The 25,314-nt window shown below is 33.6% G+C and overlaps 1 protein-coding gene across 1 annotated transcript; it reads right to left on the bottom strand.

Moving 5' to 3' along the window:
- Nucleotides 1–1,498: 1,498 nt before the first annotated feature.
- On the bottom strand, nucleotides 1,499–25,314 carry LOC120633015. Its single transcript, XM_039903044.1, has 11 exons — nucleotides 24,988–25,314; nucleotides 24,178–24,346; nucleotides 22,019–22,159; nucleotides 19,389–19,592; nucleotides 17,426–17,665; nucleotides 16,314–16,606; nucleotides 11,949–12,111; nucleotides 11,080–11,220; nucleotides 10,029–10,232; nucleotides 8,349–8,588; nucleotides 1,499–1,939 (listed from the first exon to the last, which is right to left on the bottom strand). Exons 1-11 carry the CDS (start codon nucleotides 25,179–25,181, stop codon nucleotides 1,598–1,600), a joined length of 2,331 nt encoding a protein of 776 aa, XP_039758978.1. The 5' UTR covers nucleotides 25,182–25,314; the 3' UTR covers nucleotides 1,499–1,597.

Raw genomic sequence — 25,314 nt, 5'->3', positions numbered from 1 at the left:
TCACTTATTCCCCCTTCCTTCCTTATAAGGTCCTCCCACGACTACGTTCAATAAATAATTATAACTTATTAAGTAAATTAAAATATGCTATGAAAGGTCTAATTCAAAACATCTAAGTTTGGCATAAAAAAATGATGTTTTTAGGTTTACATAAAGGGCAAAAGATTTTCCAAACAGAATGGATGTTCCTGATAAGCTGTTTAAAGAAAACAAACTATTCAGCTTAGTTACAGGTAACGTGGATTTACATATATACCCTTTTATCATTGCAACTTTTTAATGGAAGTACGAGTATGATAAAAATATTTCATCATTGATAATCGAACCATTCATAAATGAGTAGAGCTCGGCCGCAGTTAAATAAAAATGCTGATAATATTTATACACGTTGTTTATTTATAAATTAAGTCCAATAATATAATAATTTTTTACCACTCCCTTTTTTATATAAAATATTTTCAATAAAATATTTATTTCTGTCTTAATCTTTGACCAGAACTAATGAACAAGTTGAAATTTTCGATACACGGAATTTCAGTTTGGTATTTATCTATCATTTTAATTATAAAAAACATGTAAAAAATTATACAGAAAAAAAATCATACTGAAGCTGCTTTGGTTGAAGAAAAAAAAAAAAAACTACCTATTATGTTTCATAAAATGAACATGCTTGTGTGATGAACAAGTTTCTAGGTGTTTATCTGTATATTGTAGGTATTTATGTGTATTAAATTCATAAAAATATTGATAAACAAAAATTCAATCAAACTACTCGATAACCGCACGCAAACATATCCAATGGTTTTTCATGCGCAAGCGCAGTTGCGGCCCTATTTTAGCACCATTCCGCTTTTATCACTTGGTATAATAGAACGATATAATCGTCATTGTGACATTATGAAGTTATTAAATAGGGTTAAGAAAATCTTACCAGCTTTTATAAGCAAGCAACATAAAAATTCCGGGGCGGGCGGTTTTTACGGAAGACCTGGGACCTAAGTCTGCTATACCTATTACAATTGTGTCTCAGAGATCGTAGATTAATATAAAGTGATTAAAAAAAAAAAAAATCATATTTAATTTCTTTTGCAACAATAGTCAATGAAGTAAATTATGAAAAATATGTTCAACTTTTTCTAAAATACAACAGGTAACAAAGAATAACAGGTATAGACGACCATGAGATTAATATTTATAAATTGATAAATAATAATTATTAATTTATTTACAAAATTATTTGATAATGAATATTTCTGCCCCTATCCCGCCCGGGCCTTTATAATACTTATGTTAAAAGCTTTCTACGAAAATAGTAATAACAGTCGAGGTAGGTACTTCTGCAACATATAGTAACTCGTTAAATATGTAAATGATCTTCCATTACTTTCAGTGTAAAGTATATTAAAAATGTTTTTTTTTGTATTTCTAAAAAAAAAAAAAAACTAGTATTCAAAAATTCTTATAGAAAATATATTTTTATTTTTCGAAAACATACTACACTAAAAAGTAATGAAACTATTGTTTACATAATAAGACAAGTGAGCAAAAGTAGACTATAAATGTACTTTTTGTGTCTCTTATTCAAAATTTAATTACATTAATTTTTTCTTTCGTATATCATATCGAGTAGTTTTAGGAACAGATCAGGCGGCATGGAAGTGCTTTCCGGTAGTTTCCGTACATTTTTTACAACGGAATCGTACCTTTTCCTTTCCTCCACTTGGTAAATTGAGGGTAGTTCCAATTCTTCGTACAATCTCTTGATTCGTTCTATATGCGCCGGTTCAGAGCTTCCGTAGCATGCAACGAACACTTTCCGTTGATTTGAAGAGCACCGCTGCAGGGCTTGTACGGCTAACCAAGAACATTTGCCTTCTTGAATGTCAGTGCCGATTTTACCCGTAACATTTTCCACACCGAAACAGTCGATGAAGTCGTCCTGTAAAGGTTGAAGGTAATTAGAAATACTATAATTTCCATAAAGCAGAAGAGAACCGAGCAGGTCATATATTTTTTTTTGTCACTTTTATTAGTGTTTTTACCTACACTTGGAGGAATTGTCAATTTTATAAATCAAAAAAGCGTATAAAATTGTTTTTCTCGGAACCAACATAATTTGAACCTGCGACTCTCTGGCAATCGCGGCCAGATTGCCAGATTCGCAGGATCAAATCCTGTCGTTTCCGAAAATTTTTATAAGCTTTTTAAATTTATAAAATTCATATTTATTTTATTTATTTATTAACTAGCCGTTTCCAGCCCGCTTCGCTGGGCGAATTGAAAAAGGAAATAAATTACATTTTATGTTTCATTTTTATTTATTTTTGTCATATTTTTATTATTCTCCTTTTTTTTATTTTTGTATGAACATAAATAGGCCCCGCGGATAGAACTGTAAGCATCGATATTGTTTAGACTTACTCAAATTCCAAATTCCATCGATTTAGCCTGTATCTTTCATCCAGGTGATTTTTCTCACTAATATTTATTGTAACTTTCAATGTGCAATCATTATAACATTTCCGTGCCTTTCTTCCAAAAATTAATAATAATTGACATGAAGAAAAAAATTTGAAATGAGCATTGAAAGTTTAAGTTAAAGTCATTGCAAGTGTCATATGTGAAGTTGAAATCTGTCTAAGTTCAAGTGCGACGAATTTTCTGTTAACTAAAATTTTCTCCGTGACATCAATTTTTTAAAGAAAATTAATTGTGCATGTTTTTTATGAATTCTATTGGAATAAGTAACTAAATTTCTTTTCCACATCTCATGTGCTTGGAAAATGCATTCATTTTAATCTGTTACATTTCCGCGATCCCGCAATAAAAGAATTCGTCGGTTATGTAGTCTGCAAAAGTAAAATGAATGTAAAATTCTTAGTCCGTTGATTGGATAGCTACATGAAAAGTTAAGTTTTTGAAACCTCTCAATGACTTTTTCTCCGCTGCCAAAAAGACGATTGTTGTAAGGAAATACACGAATATCCCTACATACACGAAGATCCCCACTAAATTTGGAGTCTGTAGAAGTTACAGGTTAGAAATAAAAATTTTAGATTTTAACACCCACCCCCGCAATTCCTGTCGGAAGTAGACTTTATTGAAATCCATTTTGAGATGTTCTTTATGTGAATAATAAAAGATTCCTACCATATTTAGAATTTTTAGAAGCTATATTTCGAAATTGAAATTTTTTATTGTTAACACCCACCCCCGCGAACCTTATTGGAGGTGATTCATTGTAAAATCCGCTCGAAGATCATTTTTATATTACATATAGAACACTCTCACTAAATTTGGAGTCTATAGGAGCTATCGCTTGGAAATTGAAAATTTTCAATGTTAACGCCCCAGCAATCTTCTTTGGGGTGGGATATCGTAAAATTTGTTCATAAATCATTTTTACATCACTTATAGAAAATTCCTACAAAATTTGGAGCTTGTAGGAGCTTTAGCTGGAAAATTAAAAATATTAATTGTTAATACCCACCCCCGCAACCCCCTGTGGGGTGAGCTATCGTAAAATTCGTTCATAGCCTATTTCTACACCTCTTACAGAAGATTCCTACCAAATTTGAAGTCTATAGGAGCTATAGTTTAAAAACGGGAATTGTTCATTGTTAACGCCCCCGCAATCCCCTTTGGGGAATGAATTTCTTAAAATCTATTCATAGCTGACCTCTACATAGCAAAAGTAATATTACTACCAAGTTTCACGTTTCTAAGTCTTATGGTTCCCGAGATTTCGTGGTGAGTGAGTGAATAGATGGGAATTCTTCGATTATCATCGAAATTTTTAACTTTTTATCGGGCTTTTTTAAAACTTTCTTACATACAAAACTTTCTCCTGACAATTCTGAAGATAAAAAAAAGCCCAATTGGTCCAGCCGTTCTCCACTACCGTGAGTAGATTCTTAGCTGAATGTAAAAAACCATAATCCGTTTAATACACTCTGTTGAAATCCATGAAAACAAAAGAATCAAGAGAAAATGCTTATCTTTTGTTTTTATTAGCGGGATAAATGTTCATAAAAGTAAAACAGCAATAAAGAAATGAAGGAATGTTGGAATACAAAAAATAGATAGCCATAAACCATCTAGGAAAAATTTCGCATCGAATGGTGGTAGTTTCATGTCGATACGATCAGTGGTTTAGGCGTGATTGAGCCTCAAACGAAGACCATTTTCATTATATATATATAAAAGAATAAATCATTTTTACATCACTTATAGAAAATTCCTACAAAATTTGGAGCTTGTAGGAGCTTTAGCTGGAAAATTAAAAATATTAATTGTTAATACCCACCCCCGCAACCCCCTGTGGGGTGAGCTATCGTAAAAATTCGTTCATAGCCTATTTCTACACCTCTTACAGAAGATTCCTACCAAATTTGAAGTCTATAGGAGCTATAGTTTAAAAACGGGAATTGTTCATTGTTAACGCCCCCGCAATCCCCTTTGGGGAATGAATTTCTTAAAATCTATTCATAGCTGACCTCTAAATAGCAAAAGTAATATTCCTACCAAGTTTCACGTTTCTAAGTCTTATGGTTCCCGAGATTTCGTGGTGAGTGAGTGAATAGATGGGAATTCTTCGATTATCATCGAAATTTTTAACTTTTTATCGGACTTTTATAAAATTTTCTTACATACAAAACTTTCTCCTGACAATTCTGAAGATAAAAAAAAGCCCAATTGGTCCAGCCGTTCTCCACTACCGTGAGTAGATTCTTAGCTGAATGTAAAAAACCATAATCCGTTTAATACACTCTGTTGAAATCCATGAAAACAAAAGAATCAAGAGAAAATGCTTATCTTTTGTTTTTATTAGCGGGATAAATGTTCATAAAAGTAAAACAGCAATAAAGAAATGAAGGAATGTTGGAATTCAAAAAATAGATAGCCATAAACCATCAAGGAAAAATTTCGCATCGAATGGTGGTAGTTTCATGTCGATACGATCAGTGGTTTAGGCGTGATTGAGCCTCAAACGAAGACCATTTTCATTATATATATATATAGATACAGAATATAACATATTATATATATAGCTTTGTCGACTTGTCAGAGTACTGCACATTCCTCTTAAAAACAAATTAGGTTTCCCAAATACTAAAATAAAATTAGTAGGGTATTTTGCAACTTAGACAGTATCAAAACACATTTATATATTTATATTGTGTCACGATTAGTACCCACCGCTACAAACCATTATGATGAAGAAGATTGCAGGAAAAAGAGAAAATAAACGTTTGAAGTCCTGGCTACTAAATATACGGTAGTGGAACGGAATCAAGACGGTCGGAGAACTGTTTCACTTAGCCATGGAAATAAATTATTAAAACCCACTACTGACATTCAGTAGTTAAGAATCTTTCCAGTCTATTATTGTCCCAAGGCTTGGGTAGGCAACACTCTCGTAGGAGAGGGTTATAGATCCACCACTCCGTCGCAATGAAAAAGCTCTCCTACTGCAAAAATCCTCCTCTTTTTCCTCCATAGACCTCTGCGACGATTGCACAGGTTCAGGGCTTCCCCAGACTGGGTATCTCACCAGATGTCCCCATATCCAGCCGTAGCCAGCAGTAAAACCTAGACTGGAAACGTTTACGGTACAATCGATAACAAAGCAATGAGGGGCCGTAGAAAACGCATATGTAGGCAGATGACACATGAACGCTCGTCTCAAATTGTTATTAAATAATTGGGAGGTGATTCAACAGTTCTCTTTCACGACCCAGGTATGTGTTAAATAGGATTTGGAAACTCCATTCTTTTCTCTATTTATATCGAACCTTTCACAAAGGTCGCATACACAATACAGTTAGTTTTTTTCACCCTTTCGATGTGTATATATATAATTGAGCTAGCGTAATAGAACCTATTGTATAACCCTATTTATTTTTTTGTTATTTCTTCAAATAATTGCTTGATGTTGATATAACTCAGATTTATCGAACCATAGAAAAATGGATCGTTAGGATTAACAGCATCACATCACAAGATTTAAAATTCAAGGTAGTCAAAATGAATATAACGAGATGGTAAGATATTAACCTTGGTTGATAACTACGGCGAAGACCGAACCTATGGAAAACTATGTCGAGCTCGGAGTATCTCTACTTGATCAATTCAGATATGAGATCTATCGAAGAACCAAAGTATTTAGTTTAACTCTATATGTACAAGTTGTAATCATAAACTTGCTATCTAACTGTTGTGTACTGACTACTGGTAGGGTTGTGATTGCAACTTCAATAATAATAAAAAAAATGTTTTTAAAATGAATATCATTAATCTATACCTTGTCACATAAACTCTGTGTGGTTTGAGATGAGGTGAGTGACCTAATTGTCGTTAATTGTTTTACTCTTAAGTTGACCAAAAAAAAAAAAACTGTTCAAGTTAAAGAACACTCTTTCTTTATTAAACTACAAGTTGCCCACGATGGCATTTGTTGGCTAACCTGTTAGGGAATATGGTAGTCATACTCCTTATCGGTTTCTACACGACATTGCAACGGAACACTAAATCGCTTAGCGGCATCTCATTGTCGGTAGGGTGGTAACTAGACACGGCCAAAGCCTGCCACCAGACCAGACCAGAAAAAAATCAGAAATTATAAATTCCCAAATTGGCCCTGCCCGGAATCGAACCAGGGACCTCCTACTTAAATACACAGCGTTACCGTTGCGCCAGGGAGTTCGGTGTACTTTAAAAAGTGTATAAAGGTTAGAGGGTTTACTTAAAAATGAGAAATAACCTTCATATTCAAGTGCATTAGCGTCCACTGTTGGACACAGGGCACTTCTCTAAATAGAGGGCCCTGGGCTTCATATTCGTAACATTTTACATAAATAATAAATAAATAAATATACTAAGACAATACACACATCGCCATCTAGCCCCAAGGAAAGCGTAGCTTGTGTTTTGGGTACTGAGATAGCTGATGGATATTTTTTTATGAATATAATACACATAAATACTTATAATATACAGATAAACACCCAGACACTGAAAATCACACAAACACTCTCCAGTTGTGGGAATCGAACCCACGGCCTTGGACTCAGAAAGCAGGGTCGCTGCCGTCCGTGCTCGGCCGTCTAAGCATTAATATTCGTAAAGAATTATAATTAATGCGGCGGATTTGGAATCCTTATCAGATCTGTTGCAAGTTTTTGCTACAGTTTCCGCCTTAACGAGCTCTTGAAGAGAAAAAAATCGCCATAAACTACGAATATCATCCACCAATAATAATCTACATATACTAATATTATAAATGCGATAATGCGCCTGTTTGATGAAATTAGTTTGGAACTTTGAGGTGTTATAACTTTTTATCCTACGAAACACCCTGCAGGCTGCAGTTTGAGAGAGTTTCCTCAGGGTGCTAGGTCAAAATGTGTATCTTATCACACATTTTTATCCACTCCACGATCATGGGCGGGTGGATATGATATCCTAATTAGATAATATACAACGTGTAACAGAACGTGCACGTGATGTTAAGGCTGTATCTGATTTCCGTCAGTAAAAACTATGGCAGTGGTTTACTCAAAAACTATATGGCTTATGGTTTTATTATTTTGGTTTACATTTACACGTTGTATACACGGGCCCGCCGCCGTGCCGAGAAGGTTAGACAAAACCACTATTTTCTAAACAGAGGAGGCATTTTATATTTAATCCTTTCATTTATTTAATTGCCGCAACCCAACTGTGATGATCCCTACTTGACCACGGAGAGATAAATCTCGCATACTTAAAAGAAAAATTTGCATGTCTGTTGGTTACAATGGATTACGTAATAAGCCTTGATACAAGACTTCAAGATTTTATGGCACAAATTTAAATATTTACAAATTCGCGGCTCTATATAAAATCATGTTGTTTAGTTATTTGCCGTACAGATTTGCACTTAGACATTTATATACTTATTATATATTATGTAGTTTGTCTTAACTATCTTGCGTGGTAGGTATATTGTAGACTAGACCTAGCCCTAGCCCGAGATTTCCTCGCTCGCAATCGAAGAGTCGTTTTCGAGATTCAAACTTTACACCGTAAAAGTAAAATGACCCTATTGTCACTCGTTTTAGATGTGTGATTCAAATGTGAAATCACAGGATTTGAACGTTTCATCAGGACTTCTGATACTTTTTTGACAAACGTTTACTTACTCAAAAAACCAGAAGAAAAGTTAGGTTGTTAAGTAAGGTGTGGTGGGATTCGAACTGAACCCTCGAGAGTGAAGTAGAAGTCCTACGAGCTATCACAGCTCCATAGACTTAAAATACTAAGTTCCAAAAGACCGTTGATCTCTCGTAACAAGCTTGAAATCTCACCTGCATTTGAAACAAATGTCCAATCTCCAAGCATATTTCTTCCGCCCTCTTGTGTGTTTCAGGGTCTGCGTTATTGGTCAGCAAAAGTCCCAAGCACACAGGCAATTTGTACGTGTAGTACGCAGTCTTATATTTCACTATAGAACTGTATCTCTCTACAGTGAAAAGACTGTAGTCGTTTTTGTTTCGATGGGCCATCGTGTAGTCGAGGTGTTGTCCCACAGACGTGTACAGTATGGCCTTGAAATTAAATATACTGATTTAATCGTGATTGCGTATAAGGTAATTACAAAAAAAAATATATAAATATGAGCATCGAGTCTACCGGTGATCCTAGAGCGGGCAGTTTTTGGCCAACGAATTAGTTTGGCCATCTAAAGGTGCAATGCTGCCAGCATCTTAGGAACTGTGCCTCGCTGCGGTGGTTTCGAAGACGTTTTAGATTTTATTTAGTTTTACATAGTTTATTTTAGGTTAAATTTACAAATCAAATATTTTAATTATTAAATGAAGTTATATGAGCATAGGGTAATAATGAAAGCTGATAATTTAGGAAAGTTGGTGATTATTGTGACCATAGGTTACTTATGAACAAAAATGTTATTTACCAATTAAGATAGAAAAGTCCTATTATAGTATAAAGGACTACGTAAACGATAAAAAAGCTTGGGTATAAATTATTGCTCTAACCAGGTTGCTCTTCTAATGATTTAAAATGACATTATGAGATGGTGATAACAAAAAAAAAACACCCGGCTAAGTTTGTTGTGGGCTTCTTCTTAGACCAGGACGCGTTTGGAACCCTCGTAGCTTTAGTTTTAAGTTTACGAATGTGGTTATCGCCATCATCTCACTACCGTGTAATTCTTATGTACGCATCAAAAGTGCCACCTATGGGCCTACTTGAATAAAGATATTTTTGACTTTGACTTTGACTTGGACTTTGAGTCGTATATAGTCTTATATTCAACTAAGTAACAGACAGACATCCGTCAAGAATTTGAGGTTGTATATTAATATAAACTTAACTGCCTCAATCTATATTAGTGGTATTAATGCGAAGATCATGGTGAAAAATATTATGGAGGGTAGTTGTATAATTATTATAATAATTGTTAATAATTGAGTACCATTGCACACTTATGAACAGAATACGATTTAAACCTGACAAAATTGTATCTTACCTTCGTGAGTAATTATCATTATATCCACAGAAGTAAGAACATAGATAACCATCATTGAGCCATTATTGCATGCAGTTCAAAAAAATTGAAAATGGTTGTGTAGTGCGTATGTTACGCACTACACGAAATGCTGCTATCTCACAATTTTTCCTATTTTTTGGTAAGCGTTTGGAACATTAGAGGTAAAATAATTGCTGTCAAATGCTAAATGGTATGAAGTAATTAGTTACCCGTTCGAAAATATAGTGGGTTAATGCTTCAAGACTAGCCGTGTAATAGGTTTCTATATGTTCTTCTGTGATTACATCAGTGAGTAAAACGAATATTTTTTCAACGGCGGGTATAGACTTCGCGTAAGTATGAACAAGGTGTAATGTGGATTAAGCTGTATGGAGATTGAGAGAGCGCAATTAATTAAATATAGTAGGGCTAACATTATTAAAAGGGTTATTTAATTAATAAATAACGTGTAAATCGTAGAAAAAATGTTACCTACCTCATTAAAAAGATCCACAATGTTACGGTATAGCGGTAAATTTCCGCAGTGCACATTCAACGTCTCGTATATGGAGGCGTTTATTAATATAGAGTCGTTTATCGCCCCCAAGCCAACGTTCGGCTGTAGGTACCAGCAAGGAAGGCCGCGTCGTTTCGTCGACCCATCCATTATGTCGTCCATTACTAAAAAGTACGCGTGCAACTAGACAAAGGAAAAACTGATATATATATAACATAACGATCTATAATCGATAGGAACGATAATAAATTAATAAATAATATCCATATCTTGTTAAGGCTTCATAAAATAAAACCACCAAAATTGTACGGCTTACAGAAATACATGAGGGAGTACCGCTACGTCCTATTGTAAGTCAGATAGACTCTCCAACTTAGGAAATGGCAAAGCATGTCTGTACAATTCTACAACCTATGGTGTGACACAGCGTGTCACAAAGATTATCGTCATTTCGTGCACGTCCTGCAGGATCTGAAGGTTCAGGAAGATGGATGCATGCTGAGTTTCGATGTCGAGACACTCTTCACTAATGTTCCTATCAATTACTGTTTGGAGGTGATTAATAGGAAATATGTGGAGGTGATTCACTATATCACTTTACTACGGCATTGTATGGAATCAAAAAAAAAATCCTGTGTAAGGAAGTAGTTCGGTTGCGGTTGCTAATTTGTGGGTGGAAGACTTCGAGGGTCAAGCTATCTCAACGGCACCTATTCAGCAGATCAGGAAATGGGAACGGTACGTTGATGATGTTTTTGCTATAGTGAAAGGAGGACAGGAACAAGTAAACTATACCTGGTATAAATGTTTCGGTAGTTTCGAGTTTAATTATAAAGCTCGTTAGGCCGGAATTTTACTAACATAAAATGAGTAGGGTTATCGGGCTACAGTCTTGGGCTACAGTCAACTCTATTTATGTCATTTGTCTAGAAAGAGGGGTTCTGCCAACGCTGCGTTACTCGTTGGAGTCTCCGCTCCTTGGCGCCCCAATATCCGTAATACAAACACTTAAAACAAACAATTTTTTTACCATTTCAACACACCAGCCCATAGCTCTGCTAACTTTGATAGTTTCCTCGGTAATATTTTCGGGACTTTCCAATGTTTCATATGCATACGTTGTTGTTAGACCCCTTGTTTTTTTGCCCCCTTGCAAGTTGTACTGTAGAACCTAAAAATGAAAATAGAAACTATTAAATGCAAAAGAGTATTCTGAACCAATTAGCGATCGATTTGGTACCAAAAAAACTGCAAACTAAGGTGGTTGAACGCAGCTAGATCCACAACACGGTTCACACAATTTATTAATAGCTCCAACATTCCACTGCATGGCTAGAGGGCACTCCCTACGGAAGGCTAACGAATAATCACCACGTTGGGCGGAAGGGTAGGTGATCTTGGTACTTTGATGATTAAAATAGGACGCCACTTCCGTTATATTCCCTAAGTCGCCTTGTACGACACCCGCGGGAAAAGGAGCGGCGGTGACGACTGTATTCCGATCTGCCCTCTCCACACGACACAATTATCACCATCAAATAAAGTAAAAAAACTTGAGTATACGTAAGTTATACTTAAAATTTATAAAATTAGTTACATTAGTTACGAATATTTTTTACGCATTCAAATATATTTGAGCAGGTCCTTAATATAGGTACCTACGTGATACGCTAAGTATGCAAAAACTATTAAATCTGCTTCACACTGTATTATATCTGTAAAATTGTAACTAACTATCGCAAGCGCACACATAAAACAATGGTTTATGAAATGTTAATAATATCTATTTCTTTTCTTAAATTATTATAATTAACAAGTTTTCCTGTGGTTGCAAGGGATGATACAGATGCCTGAACCAATTTTAAATTACAAATCTAATGTTGTTTTATTAGGATATACCTCTTTGGTCCACTCAGCTACTTCAGGTATGCCAGCAAACTTCGACTTTGTCATCAATGAATCAATAATGCCTGGAAGAAAATCTTGAAATGTCTCCTTTTCTCTTTGCATCTCTGATATGGAGGCATTTGTGGACAATTTATAACTCTGTTGATGAGGTACACTGCGGACAATATCATTACTAAATTTTTTTTTCTTGTCTAGGATATTATTCCCAAGGTTAAAATACCGGTAGCGATATAGCTGATTTCGGACGGTACTCCTTTCTTTCGAACAAATTAATTCCGGAGTATATCAAATGGAGTTGGACAGTTTCTCTTACGTGAAACTTAAAAACGTGGCCCCTTTAACCACGCTTGGCTTCAAGTTAGAGATGGAATATGAGCGGTCATTCAACCCAGTCGACTATTCCACCAGAAAACCGCTCAGTGCCACCTTTATTTACGAATAATTAGAACGGCTGTTAAAGTCTGATGATGAAACCGTTCGATATTTTTTTCTTACAGGATCATTTTGGCTTTTCAGTGCTGAATAGCCGGCGTTAATGGGCGTATAAATTATGTGGCGTTTAATTAATTGAAGTTTAGCTATAGGTAGTTTTACTTGAATATGTATAGTTATGATGCTTAGAAAGTAAAGAAGTCGCACACGGATGAATTCGCGGGGAACCGTTAGTTGTTTTAATACTGAACAGTCAATAAATTATCTTACATAAACCATAGATGATAATCCTACTACTTAAAGCAGTCATTCAAAACACATTGTTAAGAATTAGCATTCTTATCTTATGAAGATGTTCTTGAATAGATAATCATGACAAAGCATTGACTAAGCATTGTTATGTAGACATGGTACAATCCATACTCCAAAAATAACTTTAGCATTATTATGCTAATAAAGATGGTAATTGTCAGCATAATACCAACCAATTGTGCAAACAAAGAGGATCTATTGCTTGACACATCTAACGATTTTTGCAATATTTAGATCTTTTTGACAATCTTCCTGGCGCAGTAGTGAGTGTGGTCTTATAAGTGGGAGGCCCTGGATTCCATTGCCCGCAGTGCAATTTGTCAATTTATATTTTTTTAATTTGGCTGTTGCTAGTTACCACTCTACCAACTAAGACATGCCATCAAGGAATTCTGCATTGTGGGAACCATAGGGATATGGGTTAAATATAACTGACATACCTGACAGGTAGCCTGCTACAATCTTAAAGTCCATCATCACTAACTTAATAAGTGTGATTGCAGTGGAGGTCTTGCTTGTAATAGTATGTTAAAAAATGGTAATGATTGTGGTTTGAAGATGACAATAATTTAGAAACACTAGGAGTTCAAACCTTGCATAATTGACACTTCTACATGAAGATCATCCTCCACCTTTTTATGTTTGACTACTGGGCAGAGGCTCTACCCTCATAGAAGAGTCAGAATAGAGAATGACTAATGTCCTACCATGCAGGTGGGTAAACTGATCTGTGAGACACTGGTGCTTATTGAGTTTAAAACTAAACCCTAGCTACTAACTAAAGACACATCTTTAATAATAATCTCATCATTTGCATAATGTTACCTGTTTTAAGCCTAGGCTTAAATTTAATATAAAAATTATAAGGTTTTAACTCAGGTTTAGTGTAAAATAAATTAGCACCACAGTGATTAAAGTCTTACAACAATTGTGCTTATTTGGTTTTACAATATTTTGTAAGAACTAAAATAATTACATGGGATTGAAATAAAATTACAAAAAATACAAAAAATTGCAATACCTTGCTTGGATGTAGTCCTGGCCTGGTGTGATATATAAATTATCAAGATGATGTACAAGTTTTACGGTAATGTAAGAGAGAAATTGTCTTTGTAGTATGTGGTTAGCAGTGGTGTGCATAAAAGGAATGCACAGGGTATGCATAAGATAAAAAATGAAGGCAATCTCCAATAAGAGGTATGAATACTTAAGGGTAGGCTTTTTATAACTTTACAATGCCTATCCTTAAGTATTTAAAACTTGTACTGGAGATTTTCTTCATTTTATATTATCTGCGTACCCTGTGCATACCCTCTATGCACGCCACTAGGGTAAGAAGATTTTCGTTGATGCAAAAATAAAAGATTTCTTTATTCAAATAGATCATAGATGGCATTATCATCAAGAATTGATTATATTATCAAGAAAGGAATTGGATGCATTATCAAAATGGTTTTCCAAAATTTTGAGTAGTTAGACCTTAAATATAGTTCAAATAAGATTGTTTATTCTTATTCTAAGCAGAACTGACAATATAAAAATGAATAATAATTTATAGCATAAATTGGTTAGCAGACTTGCTAAGGGTTTTTTTACCCGTGGTCATGAGTGTCTACAGATTTTAATACACTTTGTATATGTTTATTTAACTATAATTTAATAATTATAATAACAAGGCAGCAGTAAAAAGGCTGTGGAGTTTAGATTTCAAGCCTGACATATTTATTATAGTCAAGTATATATATATTTTAGTCAATGATAATATTAGTGTACTTCTCTGAAGGTTTGCTTTATTACATCTTTTATATTAATTTAAACTACTTACCTGAGCGTTTTTAAACGTAAACCTCCAAATCTTTTGAATAATCTAAGCATTGCGATATTTGAGTTCATTCTGCTTGATTCAGGCTACGCGCCAACAACTTTCTCCTGTTGAATCTATGTAAATTTAGTTTACCAAACTATCAGTTCCACTTTTGAATGAAGTGCACTTATGTTAAGTTTAAAACATTAAAAATTTCAATTTTATTTTAACGACACGCGCGTTGTGTTTACAATATCCTAGTTTAACTGCTTCTACGTATTTATTGTTTACAATTTATCGCACTAACAATTTAGTACTCGACACATTAACAAATAGAGATGCCAAAAATACGTGCGGCAGCTACCATCAACTTTCAAGACAAATAAAATGTCAAATTAATCTCTTCTCCATAAATGTCAAATAGATTTTGACATTTTTGCTATTGACGTTGACACTATGATACTAGTGACACTACAATAGACGAAAATAAAGAGGACACTATGAAGAGATGTAAAAAATTTTACGATTATATTTTATGAAAATAACCAATTTTTCGCAACTAATTATTATAACTTAATATCTATCCAACCTAATTTGCTACGGTAAAATGGTATTTAATTATCGTTGTATTTCGATGGAATAACAAGTGTCAGTTGTTTTGTGACGTGAATGTGTTCATACAATGTTTGTAACATAGCCAAACTCAGGCACTTGCCAAGTCTAATTTAAGCAGTATGAGTGTACGTACATGTCCACCAATCCGCACTGTGCTAGCGTTGTGGACTATGGACCTATAAGCGTGCCCAGTAGTGGGCCGGTAATGGGTTGGTAGGATGAGTGTGCCCAGTATAATATAATCTCACTTTTTAAGACTGCCCTCCAGTCATTATGTCCCGGATTAGGTATAAGTAGAATAAATCTTTTTCGAGCCTATAAACTGTCTTATGTGAATAACCACGTCAATAATACGTTGCTGCGCGAAGGACCAGACCAGAAAAAACAACTGAATTTATAATATTAGTAAAGAATGTTAAGTAAATTATAAAAAAAATTATGGGGGAGTAAGGGCAAGAAAAATAAGATAGACGAATATATCACATTTGTTTATTTATTTTTATTTTTTATCATTTTAATCATCTTCACACTTCTTAACATAACGCAGCAGCAGCTGTATTACAAATATTTATTATATCTAAGAAATTTACGTTTTTTTTCTTATAAATAATATGGTGCTCATCTATAAAAGTTTTGTTTTTCATAAAGTTTATTGTTTTCTCCATTATAATGAATGGTTAATAGACAAGTGCTTAGTTATTAATATCAATATATTTTTAAATTATCCCAAACATCTCACTTTTTACTTTTCAAAACTTTATTTCATAGATACGAATACGAATATACATAATTCTAAGACTCCGCTACATTGTCACAAGCAATTTCTTGAAGCGAACTCCTTTGTCTGTTTCCCCGGTAATTTTCGTAGTATTAACTACTATAACTCGCAAATTCATAATGTATCGTTAAATTTATTGGTTCTACCACATACCTTATAATATAAAAGGCCAAACATACAAAACCTTATTGGTCTATTTTTTAACAGTTTCACTAATCATAAATGACGATTCCAGGCTTAATAATACAAACCACATCAAATAAAAGTACACAGAAACCAGAATTAGAACCTTACTTACATTCATACATTTTCAGACCTATGTTTAGTAATATCACTTAATTTTATTCATATACTTAATAATTACAATTATTCGTTTACACTTCGCCTAAAGATGTTGTCAAGGATTTTGAAGAATAAATCATGTGGAAGCCCCCTCGTGACTTGTTGTATTTGTGTTCTAAGGAGATCATAAGTTGCTTCTTCGTATACTGAGTATGTGTGAGGTAATTGTAGTTCTTCATAAAGGTCCTTGATTTTCTGGACATCCTCAGGTTTTGAGCTTCCATAGTGTTCTTCCATTAGCTGACGTTGTGCGAAAGTCGCCCTCTGTAGAGCAACTACTGCTAACCATGTGCATTTTCCGTCTTGAATATCCGTTCCGCTCTTACCAATTACTGCTGGATCTCCGAAACAATCGAGGAAGTCATCCTAAAAATATGAAAACTTTAATTTTTTGTCAAGTCGTTATATCAAAGTTATTAGTTGAGTATAAGTTCTTAGTTTTACGAACAGCATAATCGAGGGCTTGTGGAAGAAATCCCTTTAGAGATCAGTTTTCCTTGTGCACGTCCGGTAATTTTTCGTGTTAATTTTAATATTTGGTACTAAATAAATAAATAACTTTATTATCGTAATTAATAAGATATTATAATTGTTTTTTTCAAGTTTAAGCATATCAACATATGAAGTATCAACGATTTCCTCATTATTGTTATTGCAATTCTCATTCAAGGAGGAAAATAGATCGATAAACTTATTCTTCTACGTAGTTGAATTTTTATAGAACTATTTACATAATATATTGCTACGCAGTTATTATCAAGGTGTTGTTACTAGAAAACATAACATTTTATGTCTTGATTATGATTTTTCATGTCCATTAGGTACTTATCATACTTTATATTACAAAGTTTATAATTTATATTTATAAGTTAAAACGATAGTTGTATATTTAATCAATGTATAAACCTACAAGAGTTGGTATTAAATTTTGGTATTAGGTACGGTATTTTAATTACGAATTTCATAACAACTACTCGTTTTCTTTGTATTCGATGGCAGTTCATCAGTTGACTGCGATCTCACTCATTATTCTGAGATCTCATCTGACTTAAAATTTAATTTATAAGTTACAATGCAGTTAAAGTTGGAAATGTTCTAACTTGGAAGGTTTGGTTTTAAGTTTAAATCCACACACACGGCATGAGAAAGTTAAATGATTGCCAGGAAATTTAGAATTCAACTCACTTGAATTTGGAAGAATTCTCCCATCTCCAATAGAATCGTCTTAGCTTGTCTGTGTGTTTCTGGGTCGTCTACTCCTGCCATCAGCAGGGCGAGTCCAACAGGCATTTGGAACGTGTAATATGACGTCCTGTACTTCGTTATTGCTTCGTATTTCTCCATTGTAAACAGCGAAAGGTCTGGCTTGTCTGTTTTCAACATTTGCATCTCTAGGTAATGGCCGATCGAACATTTCAGTAACATCTGTAACAAAAATTTATTGTCTGTCAATATCATGTCTTATTCTAGACTTCGACTCGTTTCTCTTGTCTGACGACGACGAATGTAATTTGGAAAGTGCTTGTGGATGGATTCCGTTTCCACTTTTTTTTGTGTGATATTTAGTTGGCTAAATAAAATTTAAAAAACCAGTAATCCTTTAATTTACAGTATTCTTTATTTTAACCAAAGATTTTAATTTATTTCCAGAGAGTAATTTTTACTTAATCATTCAAAGAATATATTTTTATCCGCTATAGAATATTACTTTTATAGATTTCATAATAGTGTTTGTTGCACAGAATTACGATAATACAGAAACCGTGTACACGATTAATATTGAAGATCAAAAACCACTCCACTTTTGTATTGTTTCTCGAACAGGTGGTTAGTCACCTCATTCCATTTAGCAGTTGTCAGTAAATATTCAGTAAATCATCTAAACTAGTACTAAACAATGTCAATAAGAAAAAAATTGTGAGTTAAAAACATTCCGCGCATGTAAAGTCAGACGTGCGCGGGGCGTTTTCATTGTTTTTGGACTTAATGCATTCGTGCGATAATAGGTGAATGAGGGTTCTGTATGTTTTAAATTGTATGGTTTGTTGTATGAACAACTCAGATGTTTGCATGAATGCTCAGATGTTTAGATATAAGTATCTGGTTTATTATTACAACACCTATTAGCTTCTTAGCAATAGCGTTAAATTATCTTTGTATAAATCAGTAACTTATGTGCTTGTCACATAGAATACCTTAGTTTAGACTTGCGCATTAAGAGACAATTACAATTATGATTGTTTATCTACAACAATACCGAAGCACTAAGTACTATTACTGTTTCTCTTGTGTTTTCCCATTGTTTTGTGCTGCAATAAAATTTTCTATTCTATTTTATTCTAATATAAGAAAGACAATAGAAAGATTTTTTTGTTTGTTCGTTTGTTTGTTTGTACCCATTTTAACCATTTCTTAGCCAAAAGAAAGCTAAATTATAACGACTTAACATAGTTTATAATTAATTTAAAAAAAAACTAGGAGATCCTTAGGAAAATGATAATAATGTAACCCAAACTGGAAAATTTTTGCCTACAACATTAATTACTTTACCTAAAAGTATGTAGATATTACATTATTAAAGTACTCATTAGGTATTACTTACAAAAAAGTCCGGGGGGAGGATATCTTACTATCATATATGTATTTGTTCCAAGCACGTGGAAAGTATTATTGTCAATGTCAAAAAAATACATATTTAAAAAAAAATAACTAGAAGTGTAAAAATACTAAACGTTTTCACACATGGATGATTTCCGGCGGCCACAAGGAAATATGAAATTATGAAATAATATAAAAAGCCTCGCCTTTTCCTAGGGTAGATAAATTTCAGGATAAAAATACTTATTTTATGCGCTGAACTATTTTGTTAGTCGGTTTTATTTTAATATATTTTTTTGTAGATTTCATTTATTTTTAGTGCGAGTTCTTTTTGGTGAGAATGCATGTTGGTCAATAAATTGTACACTACTGCGAAATGAGAATGTACAATTAGACTAGGCGAAAATAATTATTATAAAAATGATTTATAATTTGCTTGAGAGGATCTGAGGTCTTAACCACCCGCAAGCTATTCCTCTGTGCTTTCTTGTTACCTGCTTGTGTAATTTCAAATTGTGGACATTTAAAAAAAAAGCGCAATTGTACATACCTCATTGAACATCTCAAGCACATTTTTGTAGTAAGGTTTGTTTGAGAAATAACGCTTCAAGGTGGAACACATGGCTGAGTGGATTAAAGCTCCGTCGTTGATACCACCCAGTCCAACGTTGGGCTGTCGGTGCCAGCAGGGCACTCCGCGTCGCTCCTCAGCACCCTCCATCATATCGCTTAATAGCATTTGGTGTGTATGGAACTGTGAAGAAATAACGCAACTGTATTGAGAAGCATAGACCTTATCATCATATCGTAATACCAATGTTGGTATAAACTGTATATGTGGTGTTTATGAATTTGTGTGCAATAAAGTAGTATCTATCTAAGTATCTAAGTATGCATAGATATTGTAGACTCAGTAATACAGAGCTTTGTCGCATTTGTTGTTATTGGTTGAAATTTTCATCGACAGTCTATTGTAGCCAATGGAAGACCAAATGTGTCAGCCAATCAGGGATTTCGAACATCACATTGCCAATTTTAACGAGTCGTGCTAGACAGTGGCTTATTTGCCTCGAATTAATTCATTCGAATTCTGAATATATTAAAATTTCAATAATATTTTCTTGACATTACTCAAACAGTAACATTTGCAAAACTCATCTGAATCATCGCATGCCTGCTTTCTACATTAACTAAAACTTTGCAGCTGTTCACATAGTGCATAGCAAATAAGTAAGATTTACATAATGAGATCATCAATAATTCCACGTAGCGCTGTGGTTTCAATTTCGAGTTCCCGGGTTCGATTCCCCGTAGAGACAATTTAAGAATTTATAATTCCTTAATTTTCTCTTCTGCTGCGAGGTTTCCAACGTGGCTTGTTCCGACACTATCAAAGACTTGCCGCTAAGCAAATCTGATTAGGTGTAGGTATGGGTTTAAAATTAAACATTCATCACTTATTACCAGGTGAGATTGCAGTCAAGGACTAACTAGTAGGCGTATAAAAAAATAAAGAAAGAAAAAACAAATAACTTAAGAGATAACATAAATCAAAATGTGAAATTGTTGATGAAATTAAAGTCATGAAACTAATTACTGAATATAAAACTGAGAAAGCCAGAAAGTCAGTAGGGTTAAAGCAACGACTTGTATCGATCCGTTCAAGTCTTGCTTCAATAAACAACAATACAATTAAATTATAAGTATTTTAACTAAACAATTTATTTATTTCTTCAAATATACCTTTTAAGTAGATGACACTTTTAATGTACACCTTACTACCTTAATGTGTACCTTACAAATTTTTCTTTTACTTCGATACTTTGGCACTTTAATTTTAATTTAGTGCAGCCGTCTTGATAATTATTATGTAAGCATGCCGTATGATAATAAATTCAAACAAACACTTAGCGTCCGGTAGGCTTCTCAAGGATATTTACCTCGTAAAAACAAGTGGATCGTGTTTGATGACTGCTTACATTTGTATAATAAGCAAATATAATATTTTGCATGTAGAGAGACTTAAGTAAAGCATGCCAATAAAGTATTCGCGAATGACGTACATAGGTAGCTGCGAATTTTCACGTGTTGATCATGAGATAGATATCAATTGAATTAAGAAGCGCAAATTGTAAAACTATGAAAGTAAGTATTTTTCGAATATTATAAGGTACCTATGTGTTATAATATACAGGAACTATTTTTATGCTGTTTCAACCAATAACAACAATATTATACTCACGAGTGGAATGGCAGGGCACCTAGTAATTTCGAGTACCCGTAGTAAGAAGGTACGTAACCTTCGTACTACTCGTCTCTGCACTAATCAGATGACATCATTTTTTAAAATTAAGATCCTTAGGCTCGCGCTTGACCATAATTTTGAGTTGATAGAAAAGTTAAGACGTAGGCCATGGGACCCGCCATCGGCTTCACCATGGTTTGAAAGGTTCCCAGTTTTTAAGAATCAGGTAACGCAGATGCTTTTTTAATACTACGCATACGTCTAAAAGCAAAATGACTCAATAACTTGTGAACAAAATTGGCGTAAATTAACTAAATCAGTTGGCAATTAACATAAAGTTTAATTTACAAGTTGTATATTAAACTCCACGTAGGGCTGCCTGGACGCAGAAATTTTAATTTGTAACTTTTTTTTTATATTGCATATTAATATTTAATGTAAGTTTTTTTTATTTAGTTTAGTTTTTAATTATTCTATTTATGTTATAGTGTAGTGTGTAGTGATGGGTCACAGATACCAAATAAATAAAAAGTAACTAGCTAAATCTGCACTTAGCAATTTATAATTTTCTCAAATTATTTTATATTCTACTCCAGACTTTGTGTTTCTCACTATTCTATTCGTCGTTTATTTTCCTAACTGTGTAGTGGTGTACAAATACAGAGTTTACATAAATAAAATTCCCTACACCCTAAGATTTTCGTTTGTTTGATGTTTCGCTCAGACACCGGAGCATCCTCGGATGTTGACTTTAGAATGCACTAGCTTACTTTTAAAACAAATGTATTTTTTGTTATGTATTTATATAGGTTGGTATAAGTAGGTATATTGTGTTTCTTATTTAATTTTATTTAGATTTGGATAGTATTTTATGTGATTTTACATGGGCTGATACTAATATACAAATGAATATAAAATGAACAAACTATTCTTACCATTTCCGTGCACCATCCCATTATGTTCGCTAGGTGGATGTTTTCTGGTGTCAAATTTTGTTGATTCTCCAACATTTTATACGCAAGAACGGTTGCTAGTCCACGATTTTTCTTTCCATTAGGCACATTGTACTGCAACAACTGTAACAATGGTAGATTTATTATTATTAATGGTTATGTTTGTTATGTTGAATATTCGTTAAGTTGACTTAAGTAATAACTTAAGTCAACTTAACGAAAATCTTGTAAAATAAACTTTTGTAAACCCAGATAACAGTTTTGTATTTTCAGAAACATGACCATAGGCAGAAAAATATCGGGGAGAAAGGGGGAAAATTACCCTATTTATTGTAAAATATAAAATCCTAATTACAAAACAGATAGGTATACCTAGTTAAGATATTTTAGAAGAACTGGTATTGCATTTTAATGATTAAAGAAGATGTTGGCCTATTTAGGATTGTCAGTAACTAAGATTATTTTCATCGATAATCTATGAATATAAAAATGAGTTGATGTTTGTTAGTCTCGCTAAAACTCAGAAATACGGCTAGTTAGAAAGGAACGGCTTATTCTAAAATATATTCAAATACCTAAAATAAAATGCGAAAAAAAAACTATTAATTGCAAATATTTAAATCATTAAATTTGTATCGGAATATCTATGATGATGAAATGGGGTATATGGGTGGTCTGGACCATATAATCTAGTTTTAGAAAGAAGATAAGCTTTGTTTCGGTTTAGTAGTAATGTTAAGCAATTGCATTAATTTATCTTCCTACCTCAAAGGAATATCCGACTTAATATGAAATTGCGACGTGTTTACAATGTATAACTTTATATTGGCAAAAATTTAATGTGTTTTCATTTAGGTAGGTACGCATTAAACCAATATTTTGTAAGAATAATAACAAAAACAAATATGATATCAACCTAATTTGCGTTTAAAGTAATCTAACTCAAGTCAACAACTAGATTATGAAAGAGGGCAATTTATTTTCAAGCGACAAGGCTACTCGTAACAGGTAGAACAGTAATCTAGAAAACGTTAACCAATATCAAAGTTCTCTTTAAGGGTTACTTAACACAGTAGTTTTTAAATGAATTTCAACATCCGTTATTGAAATCTCAGTTGTTGTTTTGAAATGGTAGGTAACTACCGAAAAAGCAGGTAACAATAATAATGGCCGTGGAAGGTAATATTACTTACCTACCTAGGCCATAAAAAACTTTACAATATATTCTTAAGATTAAATCCCTTCTTTAGAAATCTACTTACCTGATCTGATGGTATTAATATTAGACCTTCGGGATTATTGAATTTTGTACATCGAATGTACAAAATTCAATAATGTGTGCTCAGTGTTATTTTCCATTTACGAATATTTTTTTTTGGGTTGTACCTACTAGTGTTAGTAGTTTAAAATCTCTAACTTATTTCTTAATATCTATCTTGTTTGCAGTTATTTAAGTTAATAGGTAGGTACGTAGGTAGGTACCTTCTTAATGTTAAATTTATGAAGACTGATCTCATATTGGTGTGGGTAAGGCCATCCTATAAATAACTTAGCCATTAAGACCTGTTTTCGCAACACGTTATGAACCAACAGTCAATTAAACTCAGTCAGCAGTTAGAAGTTAGAGAAGCGATGGAAAGAAATTTTGAGCCATGTAAATAATATCACACTGTTAACTTGACTAAAAAACTAATTAATTTAGAAAACAGGTATTAATTTCGGCAAAATAATTTTTTGTCTTGGTACCGGTTAATAAACGCACATGTAGCCAAACAAAATTCATTAGGTAGGTACCTATGTGTCCAAGAAAAAACTGGTGCTCCAAACCAGACGCTAATGGATATTTTAATGCATCACATAAATAAATCGTTATTAACTTTTTAATGGCTGACCACGTTTTTACCATGTTATCAAAGTCTAATTTGCATCCAATAAAGTCGTAACCAGGGGAATGAAAGAGTAGAGTTTATTGAAGATTTTTGACAATTTAAATCCCACACCCCTCAATCCCAATTATTTTCTGGCTACGACTTTAAAACCATAAAATGTACTATTTATCACACTGCTTCATGGTAACGCTTTAACTTAAGAGGTTCTATATCATTCTGTCTAACCACTGACAAAAACAACATAGAACGTACCTTGGCCAACCATTTGCTGGCTTCGGGCACGTCAATATGCTTGCCAGTTTCAGTCAGGTCCCTCACGATGTCCGGAAAGCAAGCCATAAACTCCCGGGACTGGTCTTTGGAGACTGCCAGTCCACGGGCTGCCAGAGGCATTTGCTGAGATGTGAGGGTCGACAGGAATCTAAGGATTAAAAATTTTAGTTGACCTAAGTCCATCGGCACTTGACGCTGAAATTAAAATTGTGAAGATTGACCTGGTCTGGACTCGAACCGTCGAAATAATATGGTGTAGCGTTTGCTTAATTATTTCTTTGGATGATTTGTGTATATCTAGAATTAAGTAATTCCTATGAAATAATGTCAAATTATGCCATCAATCAACTCCATGGAACCACGGAATAATAGTGGTATTTAATTTACAAATGTATTGTATCACACTAACAAGATATTTTATTACCACTTCTTTATGTTAATTTTAATTTCTCATTAAATTTAGTTGTTTCTTTTGAGAATAAATGTCTTTAAACCTAAATGAAATGACTAGCTTTGAATTAACACAAAGCGATCGTCACTCACAATGGAATCATTATGGAAATGAGCATCTTTTGTTATTGTCTTTACGAAAACAAGTTCTTGATAGAAACATATCCGTATAAGTTTAAACATTGGTTCATATCAAACATTTACATTTGATGGCTGTTAAAACTGACTTTAAATTGTAAATTTCTGTTCTATCTACTTATGGTGTATGCAGTAAATAGATACGGCGCGGTATGTTATATTACGCAAACCGTGTTGTTACTCCGTTTAAAGTTCACTGACCTGTGATATTTCTGCAACTTCAGCAACCTCTTCGGTCCCGCATCTTCATTCGGATTTAACGTTATGTTACTTTGGTCCAGCCTGGGTACCATTGCATCCGAATTAGTTACACTGGTTGTCTTGCTAATGTGCCGACGAAGTTCATTTTTATACATTTGCAGGAATTTCTCTACACTTTTCTTTGTAGAAAACATGATGAATAATATAAATGGATGCCCGTTAATAAATCTTTTGTAAAAATGTAAGTTTTTTAATATTTAATTGATGAGAGAAAACTTTCAATTAAAGCGAGGCACTTCCACGCCCAATCACAACGACTACTTGTGA

This window comes from Pararge aegeria, chromosome 21, assembly GCF_905163445.1.
Source record: "Pararge aegeria chromosome 21, ilParAegt1.1, whole genome shotgun sequence".
Lineage (NCBI taxonomy): Eukaryota > Metazoa > Arthropoda > Insecta > Lepidoptera > Nymphalidae > Pararge > Pararge aegeria.
The sequence above is the reverse complement of the archived record's forward strand: the minus strand, read 5'-3'. Positions and strand labels throughout refer to the sequence as shown.

What these genes read in the sequence shown, in the direction of transcription:
- LOC120633015 (XM_039903044.1), bottom strand. Translation starts at nt 25,181, where the DNA reads ATGTTTTCTACAAAGAAAAGTGTAGAGAAATTCCTGCAAATGTATAAA. An exon ending in CCAGCAAATGGTTGGCCAAG is followed by an intron (nt 22,160 to 24,177) that starts GTACGTTCTATG and finishes CCATTGTTACAG; the next exon opens with TTGTTGCAGTACAATGTGCC. An exon ending in GACATTTGTTTCAAATGCAG is followed by an intron (nt 1,940 to 8,348) that starts GTGAGATTTCAA and finishes CAACCTTTACAG; the next exon opens with GACGACTTCATCGACTGTTT.